Here is a 15037-nt window from a genome sequence, read left to right on the forward strand (position 1 = left end):
TTACCGTCACTGTGGAACTTGCTCAGCTTAAGTAGTGTCCACTCTCTTAGGGGTGTGAGAAGTAATCCCAACCCTCACGTAAATGAGCGGCCATGTGACATGAGCGTACAATGGTTAGAAATGCTACCACAGCAATGCTCGCTGTCTATAGCTCGTGACAGTTAATCTTTTTCTTGTAGTGGTTTTTGTATGTCACTCGATGTCCATCTTTCGGGAATAGGTCTTCTGTATTCTGGCGGCCTTCTTTCGTGCCACGTTTCTGGCTCTATGGTGGACTTTTCCATATTACCACACTTCATCCTACCCATACCCTGCACCAAGTCAGAGAAAGCTGAGGGGTATTCTTTTTTAAATATTTTTTTATTATAATTTTTACAACAAACAAAAGCCACAGCTCATCTCATTACACTTATGTAATCGACAGTAGTTGTGCTGTCCAGTTGTAGGATGTGCATCCTGTCCTCAGAGGTGGTATCTGTCGTTACAGTCCATATATCTTCTCTGTACTGTGATGCCGGGGAGAACCGGGGGAAATAATAAAAAAAAAAAAAGGGGATGCTTTGAGGAGGGAAGCCAGGATGTGGGCCATGAGTATGGCATCTGGGTCTGTTCAGCTATAGTGTGCAGATGGTAGGACATTGTTTGTGGGCAGGCGCCAGGACAGCCGAGCCAGCGGCAGTAGGTCGTGTAGTGCACCGGGTTTTTTTTGTGCCTCACTCGTTAGCCGGGGAGATGGGGGCAGTGTCATGTGTGCTCTCGTTCGAGGTATATGCTTCTAGGTCGGTAATAGTATGTTGGGATGTGCCTGAATCTGCACGCGATTGTAAGTGTTGGAACTGGTGTGTTAATATGGCCCATTCCGTAGATATGGGATGCTTTCGCAGTCCTTTCGCCTCCTCCTCCTGGAGTGTTTCTTCTTCCGCTGCCGCCCAGTTTTTTCACCTCTCCCACCCATGCTTCTACAGGGGGGCCTAATGGGGCTCGCCAGTTCATGGCGATGCTTCTTTTTGCTAGTAGCGTTGCTAGGGTGACGAAGCGGATGGGCACTTTGAGTGTTTTTGGTCTACGGAATATTCCAAGAGCGACCGCCTCGCAGGTGTGTATATCCGGAAGGCCTGTAAGTTTTTTAAGTGTCTCGAGGACTACTGACCAGAACTGTCGTAGGGTGGGGCAGCTCCAGAACATGTGGTAAAAGTGTGTGTTTGACGAGTGACATCTGGGGCATAGAAATCGCGTGTTCGGGTAGAACCGCTGTAGACGCGCTGGTGTTAAATACGCTCTATGTAAGACATAATACTGTATGTTTTTAAAACGTGCGTTCCTCGATACTTTTTAGGGAACTCTAGAGCCCTCTCCCACTCCCTGTCGTGTAACTGACGTTCAAGTTCGTCCTCCCATGTGGCTCGGAGAACAAGTAGTGGTTTATGCGTTAGCTCTCTTATGGATTTATAGATCCATGTAACTTAGTGCCGACCTGTACCCATATGTAGGATAGTATGAATGACCGGGTGGGTCATGGGCTCGCCTGTGGAGAGGTCCGCGTGTGGCTGAAAGTGTTCTAGGAGCTGTCGGTGGGTTAAAAACGGACAGCGGGTAGATCGTAATCCTCCGTGAGCTCGTCGTAAGGTCGGAGCTGCCCTCCTGCAAACAGTGCCTCTGCGTCTGTTATATCGCATTCCGTCCACGCACGGAGCATGGCTGCTGTAAAGTATGTCTCCCGCTTGGGCCCGCCGACCAGCGATAGCCGTGGGGAGTAATGTGGGGTCCCCGTCGACATGCGGTGGATTCTTTGCATACATCGATGGGCCACTGACACCTGTAACGGATATGTCTGTCAAGGTTTAGTACCTGGGAGCAGTAGGCGACGTAGTTCCGGGGTAGGGACCCGGCCCTGCGATGTATGAGTTTCTCCTGTGTTCCTACCCGCCGTCCAGTACGACAGCCATTGTAACTGCGCCGCCAGAAAGTACGACTCGAAGGAGGGGGCGCCTAGGCCCTCTTGTGTAGTGGGCAATTGCAGCGTAGTGAGGGCTATCCGATGTCTGTGCGGGCCCCATATGAGTGTGCGGAGGAGTGAGTCTAGATCTCGAAAAACGGCCCTAGGTGGGATCACCGGTAGATTCGCAAAGTGGTACAGTAGACGGGGGACGACAATCATCTTAGCTATGGCCACCCGGCCTATCGGGCCAGCAGGATATTCTTCCAAAATCCCACCGTGTTGTCAAACTTTCCAGATCATCCTCACCATGAAACAACCTTTGCTCACCCCTGGAGTAGGATTTATTCAAGTGTCATTTTACACTATGGTTTGGTAATATAACACAAGAGTAAAACGATTTTTTAATGCAAATTAACATTTTGCAAAATCTTGCGCTCGTAAATCAAACCATTTACAAGTACAAGTTAAACTTTCACCTTTACACAAAAGTAGGAGTTACAGCACATATCGCAGTGTAATGGGCCACTCATAATGAAGGCCTTGGACTTCATTGAAAGATCCCCACTAGCACAAGCCAACATATGCTCAAGTAATTAGTGATTCACCCATAATTTGAAGGGGATAGGATGTTATACAGTTTTTTGAGTGCACTAAACATTTTCTTGGACAAACCTCTTCTGGTAGATAGAAAACAAACCAAATAATACTTGCTTAGAAACGAGTGCCTCTCCTCAGAATGATAGGATTCTGTGTCCTTAATAATTCATTTTATTCAACCACATTTCAACGTTCCATACTTTATTAAAATTTCTCATCATTTTTCATTGATAATATCAAATACTCAACCTACAGCAGTACACCACAGAAGCTAGGAACAATGTCAACAGTTCCTTTGTTTCTCTTTCCAGTGCTTTCATAACCCCTTCTGCCACTCCATCCTTGATTGTAGTTCTTTTTCTGACATCTCCTATGCCAAATGAGTCACTTTATCCGAAGCTGGTTCTTCTCTTTCTTTCGCAAAATAAGAGGAACAGGGAGCTTTTTTAAGCAGGTACAGCACACGTACTCCCTAACTAGAATTAAATATGTCAAGTTGGTGCGCATTTCCGTGGTGAGTGAGAGTGTTCAAGTCTGAGAAAAAGTGCCCTCACACACCCCAAAGGATATCATGCTTCATCATATGTCCTGCTCCTCGTTGGTCCGGCACTGCAATGCCCGATGGGCACCCGAGAAGTGGCTCTTTGGTGGAGCTCTTTTTGGTGAAGCCATTTGGTGCGTGGGGGTGTGTGGAATGAGTAGTGTAGTGGGTGCAGAATGGTGCATTAAAATAGGTTTACGGAGGCCCCACTGCATAAATATATTATTCCTGGATCTCCCTAACCTAACTAAAAACAGTGTGGCCCTAACCGGATACAATGGTCCTATAGGACGTGTGTGGTGCGAAAGGTCGACATGTTTCTTGGCTTTATGAGCCCCTAACGGGTCTCGTGGCAAGTTATCAGGACCGATAGATTTTGGAAAAAACTTTTTTTCGTAGTCTTACACTACTACAAGGCTGGTGCTTAGGGTATAAAGAATGCTATAGTTACCAGCTTTGCAAGTAAATACCAGGTCCAATTTACCTAGTATTGTGCGACCTGAAAGAGAAAGCAATAACAAGAAACTAATTTAAAATTCAGAGTGACAAAATGACTCAGAGGCACATGATTATATATCATTAAGTGATCCCAATCATTGTTCAAGTAGCAGTTTAACATTCTATATCCTGAGGGGATCCCAGTTATTACCTCACTAGTAATGCAACAATGTGCCCCAGTGGGATAACAGGAGTTAATTGCCGAGAACAGGACCAGCCCCAAAATTCGGATGGGGTCGCAGTAATTGTAGCATTAACAGCAGATGCTGAATTAAATCTACTCACAGTTAAAAAAAAACACACACAAGCTCATAGGTAAGTGCGGCACATCATGCTCCAATGCGTGTCCGAGGTGCAGGTGGTGTCTCAATCATCATCCCGTTACAAATGGAGGCTGGGTTTTTAACACTCACAGATAAAGATGACAAAACAAACAAACACATAGCAGAGTGCAGCACATCATGCTGTCATAAGTGCCTAGCTCCAACCAGGAGTGAGTAAAATAGGCGATACCAAGTGGAACAAAACACCGTGGATATTGTCCGATCAGGGACAAGTGACAAACAGCCCGCGTTGTTGAGGTCTGAGCTGACGGGAACGTTTAACGGAGCGCGTCGTTACTCACGACCTGAATGCGGGAAGTGACGGTACAAGACAAGAGAGGCATTCATGTCTGTAACAGACATCATCTTACTGGGAGTGGCAGGCATTCTTCAAAGTAACATACTTGCAGAGAGGCGGCGTGGCAACTAGCCCTTCTCCTCCTACCCCGGCTCTGGTTCCCGTAATGGGATGCGATGGGGGCCGGCTTTAAGTACGTGTTTCCTGTTACTGGGGAAAACCACTAGAGTGAAAAAGCGGGCGGTCATCTTAGGTGGGTCGCCAGACTGCAGTGGTATACAGTGTGACTGCAGAGGTCAGGAATTCTTATGGCTAGTGTGAATAATATTTCTAATGTCTGTACTGGACTGATAGTATTGCCAAATAAATGCTCCCATGATTATGTTTTGTGAAATGCAGTCTGAGACTTGGATTGCTATGAGCAACAACTGGCAGTCCTTTGGGTTAACGTCACTGTGGAACTTGCTCAGCTTAAGTAGTGTCCACTCTCTTAGGGGTGTGAGAAGTAATCCCAACCCTCACGTAAATGAGCGGCCATGTGACATGAGCGTACAATGGTTAGAAATGCTACCACAGCAATGCTCGCTGTCTATAGCTCGTGACAGTTAATCTTTTTCTTGTAGTGGTTTTTGTATGTCACTCGATGTCCATCTTTCGGGAATAGCTCTTCCGTATTCTGGCGTCCTTCTTTCGTGCCACGCTTCTGGCTTTATGGTGGACTTTTCCATATTACCACACTTCATCCTACCCATACCCTGCACCAAGTCAGAGAAAGCTGAGGGGGATTTTTTAAAAAAATATTTTTTTATTATAATTTTTACAACAAACAAAAGCCACAGCTCATCTCATTACACTTATGTAATCGACAGTAGTTGTGCTGTCCAGTTGTAGGATGTGCATCCTGTCCTCAAAGGTGGTATCTGTCGTTACAGTCCATATATCTTCTCTGTACTGTGATACCGGGGGAGAACCGGGGGGGAATAAAAAATAAATAAAACGGGGATGCTTTGAGGGGGGGAAGCCAGGATGTGGGCCATGAGTATGGCATCTGGGTCTGTTCAGCTATAGTGTGCAGATGGTAGGACATTGTTTGTGGGCAGGCGCCAGGACAGCCGAGCCAGCGGCAGTAGGTCGTGTAGTGCACCGGGTTTTTCTTGTGCCTCACTTGTTAGCCGGGGAGATGGGGGCAGTGTCATGTGTGCTCTCGTTCGAAGTATATGCTTCTAGGTCGGTAATAGTATGTTGGGATGTGCCTGAATCTGCACGCGATTGTAAGTGTTGGAACTGGTGTGTTAATATGGCCCATTCCGTAGATATGGGATGCTTTCGCAGTCCTTTCGCCTCCAACTCCTGTAGTGTTTCTTCTTCCGCTGCCGCCCTGTTTTTTCACCGCTCCCACCCATGCTTCTACAGGGGGGCCTAATGGGGCTCACCAGATCATGACGATGCTTCTTTTTGCTAGTAGCGTTGCTAGGGTGACGAAGCGGATGGGCACTTTGAGTGTTTTTGGTCTACGGAACATTCCGAGAGCGACCGCCTCCCAGGTGTGTATATCCGGAAGGCCTGTAAGTTTTTTAAGTGTCTCGAGGACTACTGACCAGAACTGTCGTAGGGTGGGGCAGCTCTAGAACATGTGGTAAAAGTGTGCATCTGACGAGTGACATCTGGGGCATAGGAATCGAGTGTCCGGGTAGAACCGCTGTAGACGCGCTGGTGTTAAATACGCTCTATGTAAGACATAATACTGTATGTTTTTAAAACGTGCGTTCCTCGATACATTTTTAGGTAACTCTAGAGCCCTCTCCCACTCCCTGTCGTGTAACTGACGTTCAAGTTCGTCCTCCCATGTGGCTCGGAGAACAAGTAGTGGTTTATGCGTTAGCTCTCTTATGGATTTATAGATCCATGTAACTTAGTGCCGACCTGTACCCATATGTAGGATAGTATGAAAGACCGGGTGGGTCATGGGCTCGCCTGTGGAGAGGTCCGCGTGTGGCTGAAAGTGTTCTAGGAGCTGTCGGTGGGTTAAAAATGGACCCGCGGGTAGATCGTAATCCTCCGTGAGCTGCTCGTAAGGTCGGAGCTGCCCTTCTGCAAACAGTGCCTCCGCGTCTGTTATATCGCATTCCGTCCACGTACGGAGCATGGCTGCTGTAAAGTATGTCTCCCGCTTGGGCCAGCCGACCAGTGATAGCCGTGGGGAGTAATGTGGGGTCCCCGTCGACATGCGGTGGATTCTTTGCATACATCGATGGGCCACTGACACCTGTAACGGATATGTCCGTCAAGGTTTAGTACCTGGGAGCAGTAGGCGACGTAGTTCCGGGGTAGGGACCCGGCCCTGGGTTGTATGAGTTTCTCCTGTGTTCCTACCCGCCGTCCAGTACGACAGCCATTGTAACTGCGCCGCCAGAAAGTACGACTTGAAGGAGGGGGCGCCTAGGCCCCCTTGTGTAGTGGGCAATTGCAGCGTAGTGAGGGCTATCCGATGTCTGTGCGCGCCCCATATGAGTGTGCGGAGGAGCGAGTCTAGATCTCGAAAAACGGCCCTAGGTGGGATCACCGGTAGATTCGCAAAGTGGTACAGTAGACGGGGGACGACAATCATCTTAGCTATGGCCACCCGGCCTATCGGGCCAGCGGGAGATTCTTCCAAAATCCCACCGCCGATCTAATGCCGGCCAGCGCTTTGCGATGGCTGCCCTCATATACATCCGTGGGGGAGTGGTATAGGCGGATGCCGAGATAGCGGCGGGGTGTGTGTGCTCCAGGGTATGCACTGCGGACCAATTCTCACCTCCAGCGGCATGAGGTTTGGGTGCAGTGGGTATACTGCATATTTGTCCCAGTTTACTTTAAGACTGGACGCCTTCGCGAACAAGCTGAGGGGTATTCTTAGGTCAAAGATGAGCAGTTGTACCTCTTGTCCTACCCTCATTCACTAAATGCTTCCTGTTTGGCTGCTGAATGCTTGGTAAGGGACAAGTGGCTAGAATTACAACAAGCATTGGCATAGCCAATAGGTCTGGCCTTTGGGACCTTATAAGTGTTTAGCCATGCAACAGTTGCATAACTAAATACTTATAAGGTACCACAAGCGAGACCTATTGGCTATGCCAAGCGGCCGCGGAAGTGAAAGTGATCGCGTTCGCGATCAAACATCAAAGCGGCCGTGCGGGCGCGAAAGTGAAAGTAATCACGGTCAAGCGCGCGCCCGCACATGCACTGTAGCTTTAGGCTGGCCTGGTAGCACTTTTTGGAGCCCTCTCAATAAGTCTCGCCAGACCAGCGCCTGCGCTGGGTCAGGCGAGACTTAAAAAGGGAATATGCACCTTGGAAAGCCCTATCCAAAACTAGTGCCAGAGATAACACTGGCTACATTTGCAGCTTCTGGTGATCCCTAAATTATATATTTTTGTCTGTGTGAAAAATAAAACATTTTAAAAGTAGTGAAAAACTCGTCCCATTCTGCTTTGAAAGCATGCTGTTCGGGCAAGCAGTGTACATGGGGACTAAAGCCCAAGGGTCTGATTGCGCTAAAAATAAACAAGCTTATGATATCGGAAAAATAAAATGTAGTGCAAAGAATAAAAAGACTTTTGAGCCATACATTGCGAGAGGAAATCTTTCCAGTCCAGCTGCGGCATGGATTGGTTGCAGGAGTCCAGGTATCGTATGTCCCCGTGATTGGAGGATAATTTTCTAACCTAGTTGAGCAAATTAAATAATTTGTATTTTAAAACTAAATACTACGAGGAATACACGTTTTGTAAGATGAAACATAAAGGTATAGTGGAGTACCGTGTAGTTCTCCACGCCTTCGTGCCAGCACCCGCTCAGTGGTCGAACGACAACTCCTTTTTCTGAACCAACATTTGCATTTCAACCGGCTCGTTCAGTTTTCCACCAATCAAATAAGAGTGACTCGAAGAACAAGGAAGTGCACATATTCGACTGTAAATTTCAGCCGACGTATCGCGTTCCTACGTTGGAAGAAAGCAATGATTTCTCCCGAGACAGAAAACTCCACAGCCGCAAATGAAAAGTCTGATGCTCGAAACTCTCCCAAGAGTACAAGGTACGAGGTACTCAGTGCAGAAAGAAAGAGCTTTTTCATGGTCCGAGACTAGAAGAAACACAGCATTAGACCTCTATCAGGAAGTTGCTTTTTTCGGTAAAAATATGTAGTATAGTTAGGGTTTCGAATATTTTAAACGGAATGTAGATTTCTCGTCCGTTTTTAATGCTACCAGTCTCACAATACTAGATTTTACTTTACACCACTTGCTCAGTCTTAAGTCATAATTATGACTCGGAAAGAATAGGTGACAGTTCTCATGGGATCTAATACGGGATCAAATACATCGGTAGTTGTATAGTTGTATGGCTATGTTGTTTGTACATATAAGTGGCTTTTTTTTATGGGAAGGCTGCGGCTAAATGTATGCAATTTCCACTTTTCCAGTGACTGAGTGCAAAACCCAGCACGTCTTAAGTAACTCCCAGTGTGAAAACCAAACAGTGATGATTACAGTGTTTGTTGTTGCTAGCGATGTCGTTACAAACTAGGACCAATAATATGCAATGTAGGATTGGTGTCACAGCAAAAGGGACAGCTCAGCCCAAACTAGTTGGCCAGGGCTTCTCTGTAAAGGAACAAAAGCAGACCCAGACAGGTTTCTATTTGAGCTGTGCAGCAGAGTCCTATCCTATGGCCCAGCAGAGAACACGACCCACTGCTTCTAGACGTACCCATCCTCCTTGGGATGACGCACTAAGAAAAACAAAACGTAATGGATGGAATGTTTGAAGGAACAGGTGTGGCGCATTGACCAGAGCGGCTGATTCCGGAGCGCGGGAATCCAGGTTCGATCCCCAGCGGCAACTCAGCCAGCACTATCTGACTCTGGGCAATTGCTCATTTAATATGCGCCATGAAACCTTAAGGGGTGATATGTTCGCGCTTTACAAATATGGATTATTATTATTATCATCCTCTGGATTCCACTTATTGTTTTCCTTCCATCTGCTACACCACCCAAAAGAGATGCACTGTTGGCAGATATCACTTGGTCCTACTGGAAAAGATAATGTCTAAAACGGATTCCTCAACTTCCAGGGCACAATATGTATGTTTACAGAAATTTCAAACACAGCTTTTCTGGATGTCTTCAATAGCTCCCAGTGCAAATGGCTAAATAAATGCTGTCTAATGTTAATACGTTCTCGTGTGAGAAGAGCAGAAATAATGTGATACAAAGGGAAACCTAGGTGTCTATCCAAATTTAGGTTGGAGTTTTGAGTTGATATTGACAGGCATGATATCAGCTCCTTTCCTCGTGCGTTATGTCCATCACATCACACCTTTGGGTGACCTGGGAGAAACAAATGAGATGTACGTTTAAAACATTAATTTTGGAAGCGTGAGACCCTTTCACGTGGGGCTTGTAGAGCACACGGATGTTCACTTTTTTTTCTTGAAGTGGAAACCCATATTTACATTAAAGTGCGTATTTCCTGCCTATCACCATGTGCTCTATTTTATACAGTAGCACAGCACACCCAAGTGCCATAAGAAAAAATAGTCTTCATGAAAGATACCACATAAATATGTTGTTACTTGGGTTCTGGAAACAGGCACACACATGCACCCACTAGAGTATTGACTATATGCGTCTGCCTCATTTCATGTGTGTGAGGATGGTGAGCACGTGTTCTTTCTCTGCAGGTGCTGCTGCTACATAAACTTAATACAGTACTGGTGCCTGAAGAAGGGGAGTATGGGCTCACCATCTTACCACATGTGCCCTCATGTAGGAAATGCGCATACACACTTGCTGCTAGAACCCGTGGAACTGAAGGCAAAGTTGAACCTAGGTGTAGTTGCAAAGACTAGGTACGTAGCAAGAAAGGAAAGAGGCAAGAGAGACAAATTATCTAACAATGGTGGAGGGAGGAAGAGACAAAAGGTGCTTTGTAGGGAAGGTGAGCTGGAAAGGCTGGGGGCCAGATTTAGACTATGGCCGACGATTTACTCTGTCACAAACATGACAGATATTCCATTATTACAAGGGCATTATACCCTAATGCTCTTGTAATAAAGCAGACATGACATCCATCATGTTTTTGATAGAGTACCTATCTGCCAAACTCTAAATCAGTCCCCAGAAACGTATCTGAAGATGTAAGAGAATCGATATTTGACATCAGGTGACATTGAATGGACCAAGTACTGTGCAAGTGAGAACTGCAAGAGACTTGGGTCACTATGCAAAAGAGCCAATGGTCAAGAGAGATTGCATACTTTGCAAGTTAGGGTGGGTGCAGGAGAGGAAATGGGAACAAGGCTGAATGCCCTCGAAGCAACAGCGCACACATGCACATAAGGACATGGAAACATGGTCAACTTGTTCAAGACAGAGTTGTGTATGCCTCAGCAACCAGAACAGTATTCCTGTTGATATTACCTGACAAGTGTAAATGAATTTGCAGACAAGTTTTCTAGGCTGTCATGTTTACACTTGCACATACCAAAGCACACATATACATGTTGTATTCAAGGCCTCATAAACATTGAGGTCTATCCAAAAGACAAATGTAGCCATCAATAAGTCCCTAATCTATATTGAATAAAATAGGTCTCTTTGCCAACAGGTAGGCAAGACCTAAAAATTACCACTATTGTGCTGGTTTAAGCATTACATAGGACTGGGTATCCACATGCCATAGGTATCAACAATATAGAAAAATGTACTGCAGTTATACCATAAACAGTATTTTTCTTGTGGTGATGCTAACATGCTTTTGATGGCACTCAAGAGTTACCATCACGGGGGGCGTGGCTGCTCGCGAAGGAAGATGACCGCTCACTAGCACGGATCCGGCTGAACGCGCCCGATAAACTGCATATCCGTACACTTATCCGGTGAGGTATGAGCCCTCAAAGCAGAAAAGCACATCCGGATGTGATTAAGCCTAAACTCAGGGGAATGGAGCGCTCACAGGCGGAGGTCCAGCTGAGCGAGGGCCCGGCAGCGAGGTCTACGGAGTGGAGGAGGGGTATATGGGCGCCTCAGGCCGACTGTGGCAGCTGCTGTGACGGATCTGTGAGAGCACTGGAGGCGCGCCCGCTCACATCCAGCACTCTCGATACCGGCGTTAAAGTGGGCCGAGTGATCAGAACTGGTCAGACCGGGAGGTGTACGGACCCTGCTGTGGGATGAATAGGCCCTCGAGGCGGGGCGCCATTGGCAAGTGGAGCGTTGCGGTGGAGGCACCGATGAGCAGTTACCACAGGGTGGATTGATTCTCCTGACGGAGTTTGTGCCCAATATTGAAGTGAAGGCAATGGGACAGCGGTGGCGCCGGCTGCCTCTCCATTAACCCAACGAGGCACTGAATGAAGGCAGCGCGGTATTGATGTCACGCGCCAATGGCCTGAAGTAAGGAGTGTGCAGGGGCGAGAGCTGCAAGCGGAGGCCCCTGTCGTCTAATTTCCCCAACATTGCTGCTGGCTGTAGCGATTCCTCCGATAGGCCGGGGTGCATCGAGTGGGACTGTGGAGACCGTGGGCACTGGGCGGAAGCAGTTTGCCCTGGGCCCGAATCGGAGTCATAGCGGAGTGGGGGTGCTCCAAAACACGCATTTTTCCACCAACATCGGACAGAGACCCTGTGGACTGCGGTGCTCTGCGTAAGAGTTCAGAGAGCCCGCAAACAAGAAATCGGGGCATAGGATGTGGAACCCCGTCAAGGCCACGATTAAATATTTGTATACCCCCTGGTACGGGCGAACTCCGACAGGCCGGCAAGGGCATTGCCAGCACCGCGCAGGCGGCGGAGAGTAGCCGGCTGGGTTGGGTCATTCGTACAGGCCTGGCGATCTAGCAATTCAAGATGGCCGGAGGGAAGAGTGGCAAGGCGGCTCTGCAGACTAAAATGCAAAAATATGCCTGGCAAAAAGTGTCAAGTGCACAGGAGAAAGAAACGGAAGATCCGTCTGGGAAGAAGCAGGGGCAGGACGGGCAATCTGAGTTGACCCTTCAAGACATCATGACATCTATTACCAATGTCCAAACCTTGCTGGAAACAAGGATTGACTCGGTCTCGCAGAGGTTTCTCTGATAAGGGCAGATATCTGGAACATGAACGATCGAATAAAGGAGATCGAGACAACATCTAACGCTCTCATCACAGACACGCGACAACTCTTAAAAATTCAGTAGCAGACCTCCAAGGACATACAGAAAGAATGGAAAAACAATTGGACGATAACGAAGGAAGGTCACGCCAGAATAATGTTCAGATCCTAGGTGTGCCAGAATGGGCGGAGGGGCAAGCAACGGACCTATTCGTGGAGGAACTCATAGTGAAACGTTTGCAACCTAAAGGCCTGTCTCAATTTTTCGCGATAAAGTGTGCACACATGGTGCTGGGGGGAGGCCGAAACCTGGTGCACCCCCTAGACCCATAGTTGCCTGAGTGTTCAACTCCTGTGACAGAGACAATATACTACATACGGCTCGCGTGGCACCGCCAGTCGATTATGAGAACTGCAAAATTAACTTCTTCCCGGATTTTACCTTAAAAGTCACGCGTCAACACCGCAGCTTCCTCAAGGTGAAGAGAGCCCTGCGGGAATAGGAGATCAAATATACAATGATTTTCCCCGCCAAGCTTAGAGTTGAGGGGAAGGTGTGGTTCTTTGGTAGCCCGGAAGAAGCATGGGACTGGCTTGAGAGATGGCGTACGTACGGAGGAAGGGCCGCGTTGACCACTGGGGGGGCTTAGCCAGTCCCGCTCGGAGCGCAACGCAGCGGCGCCAGTGGAGGCTGGCCGGTGGTACAATGGTGACAATGACTAAAATGTCGCACTCGCTGTGTGCCAAGACCTTTTGCATTTTTGTGACACTCTCCGAGTCGGCCACATGGTGGGCCCGTCAATATGGGCCGATCCCGACTTTGAACTGCCTGATAGGGCTTATACAGATTGATGAGGGTTATCGGGTGCAAGGTCAGGCTACGCACCACAAATCTATTGGGGGTGGGGGACAGGCGCTCTGCAGAGTTGGGGAGGTGGGGGGTTCATATCCCGCAATGCAGGGAGGGGGGTGGAGTTAGTTGGGGGTGGAGGCCAAACATCCGGTTAAAGCAGTTGTTGTAAAGGGAACCTGGTAAGTTTGCAGCCTAGGCTATCTTGGGTTAGGGAGGGGGGACAGGGGAGTTTGCTAAGTTTCACACATAGTTCAGATGACACTAACATGAAGCATCAGGAAGGGCACAGTCTCTTTTCCTCTCCAAGCATAGGGAAGCATTTCTTACTGAATGCTTGAGTATTGTCTGCCTTGTCTTTGTGTATGTGCTACTGGGTCTCCAAACACTAGCCTTTCAAGACCTTGGAGATCTTCTGCTTGACCTCCCTGAGGGGAGGCTTCTCATGGGTGGTGATTTTAATTCTATTGTTTCGGGCCGCCTAGATCGGTGCCCACCCAGAGAGTTGCCACCCTCGCGTATGCAAATTCATGATTTTCTGGGGGCGATGGAAAGGTTTCTGGAGAGTCGAGAGCAAGGGTCCCTCCCGTCGGACCAGAGACTGGCCACTATTCTGGTCATCGACAAAAGTTGGAAGCCCAAAGACCAGTGTCTCTCGTATAGTCCAATTTCCCTGCTTAACGCAGAGGCTAAGATACTCCCGAAATTATTGCCAACCCGTCTGTTGCCTGACTTAAGCAAGCTTGTGCACCCAGATCAGTCTGACTTTATGCCGGCAAGGAATACCTCTCTTACTCTCTGGCAGTTACATGGGGTAATGGGACGTCTGGATACACTACGTGAAGACGCTGTGGTGGCGTCCCTAGACGCTGCCATGGCGTTTGATACGATCGAGTGGCCCTACATGTTTGTGGTCCTGAACAAATTTGGGTTTGGTCCTGGTTTTACGAGTTGGGTCCAGCTCCTATATAGGGATCCAATGGCTCAAGTTGTGGTTAACAATCGGAAATCCCTATTGTTCGCCCTGGAGAGGGGGACCAGACAGGGCTGCCCCCTTTCCCCTTTGCTTTTTGCACTAATGATGGAGCCATTGGCAATGTGGATACGGAAAGACCCTATAATGAGGGGCCTCCGGTGGTCGGCGGACTGGGAAGATCGCATCTCCCTGTACTGATGATATTTTATTATATATGGCGTCGCCCTGACCCTCTCTAAACAGAGCGTTACGTATCTTCACTAGTTTTGGGAAACATTCAGGTTATCGTATTAATTGGTCAAGGTCAGTTATTTATGACCCCAGTGGCAAATCCCACCCTCTACGGGGCTATGCTATTATTGAGGTATTTACTTATCTGGGGATTTATATCACCAAAGACCCAGCCCGGTTCTATGAGCGGAACCTCCTAGCCCCGTTGCAGAGGCTTAGAAGGGATCTCAGACAATGGAAAACACTCCCAATGTCCCTGCTGGGGCACGCTGCGCTTTTTAAAATGATGTCTTTACCACGTTTCTTGTGCGTTCTGCACAACATCCCAAGTCCAGTCGGCTCCGAGTACTTTAAAGCTATAGAAAACTCCCAGAGGGAGCTCCTATGGGACAGCAAACCATCCCGAATATCCACTCAGAAGCTTAGAAGGGGATGGTATGATGGGGGGGTGGGTCTCCCTGATTACAGGAGATATTATTGAGCCGCGCAACTAGCCGCCATCAATCAATTTATCTACAGGCCTCAATGGGATCCAGGGTACCAGATGGATAGGTGGCTGCTCCCTGGTGGGCATTTTACAAGAGTACTATATACCAAGCCCACCAAGTTACACCTGACAGGCCCCACTGTTCACACGGTGCACGT

The 15037-nt window shown here is 48.0% G+C and overlaps 1 protein-coding gene across 4 annotated transcripts in view; it reads left to right on the plus strand.

Moving 5' to 3' along the window:
- The window catches only part of SLC35B3 (solute carrier family 35 member B3), a 320376-nt gene that overhangs the window by 80750 nt on the left and 224589 nt on the right, over window positions 1-15037 (plus strand). Inside the window, exon 1 of one of the 4 annotated variants that reach the window (XM_085607240.1) lies at window positions 8139-8274. The exons of the other annotated variants lie outside the window; for them this stretch is intronic. Within the exon in view, the coding sequence (XP_085463366.1) occupies window positions 8198-8274 (77 nt within the window). The 5' untranslated portion in view covers window positions 8139-8197. Of the gene's footprint in view, window positions 1-8138; window positions 8275-15037 lie in introns of those variants that run through there. 4 annotated transcript variants of the gene reach the window in all.

This window comes from Triturus cristatus, chromosome 5_2, assembly GCF_964204655.1.
Source record: "Triturus cristatus chromosome 5_2, aTriCri1.1, whole genome shotgun sequence".
Classification (NCBI taxonomy): Eukaryota; Metazoa; Chordata; class Amphibia; order Caudata; family Salamandridae; genus Triturus; species Triturus cristatus.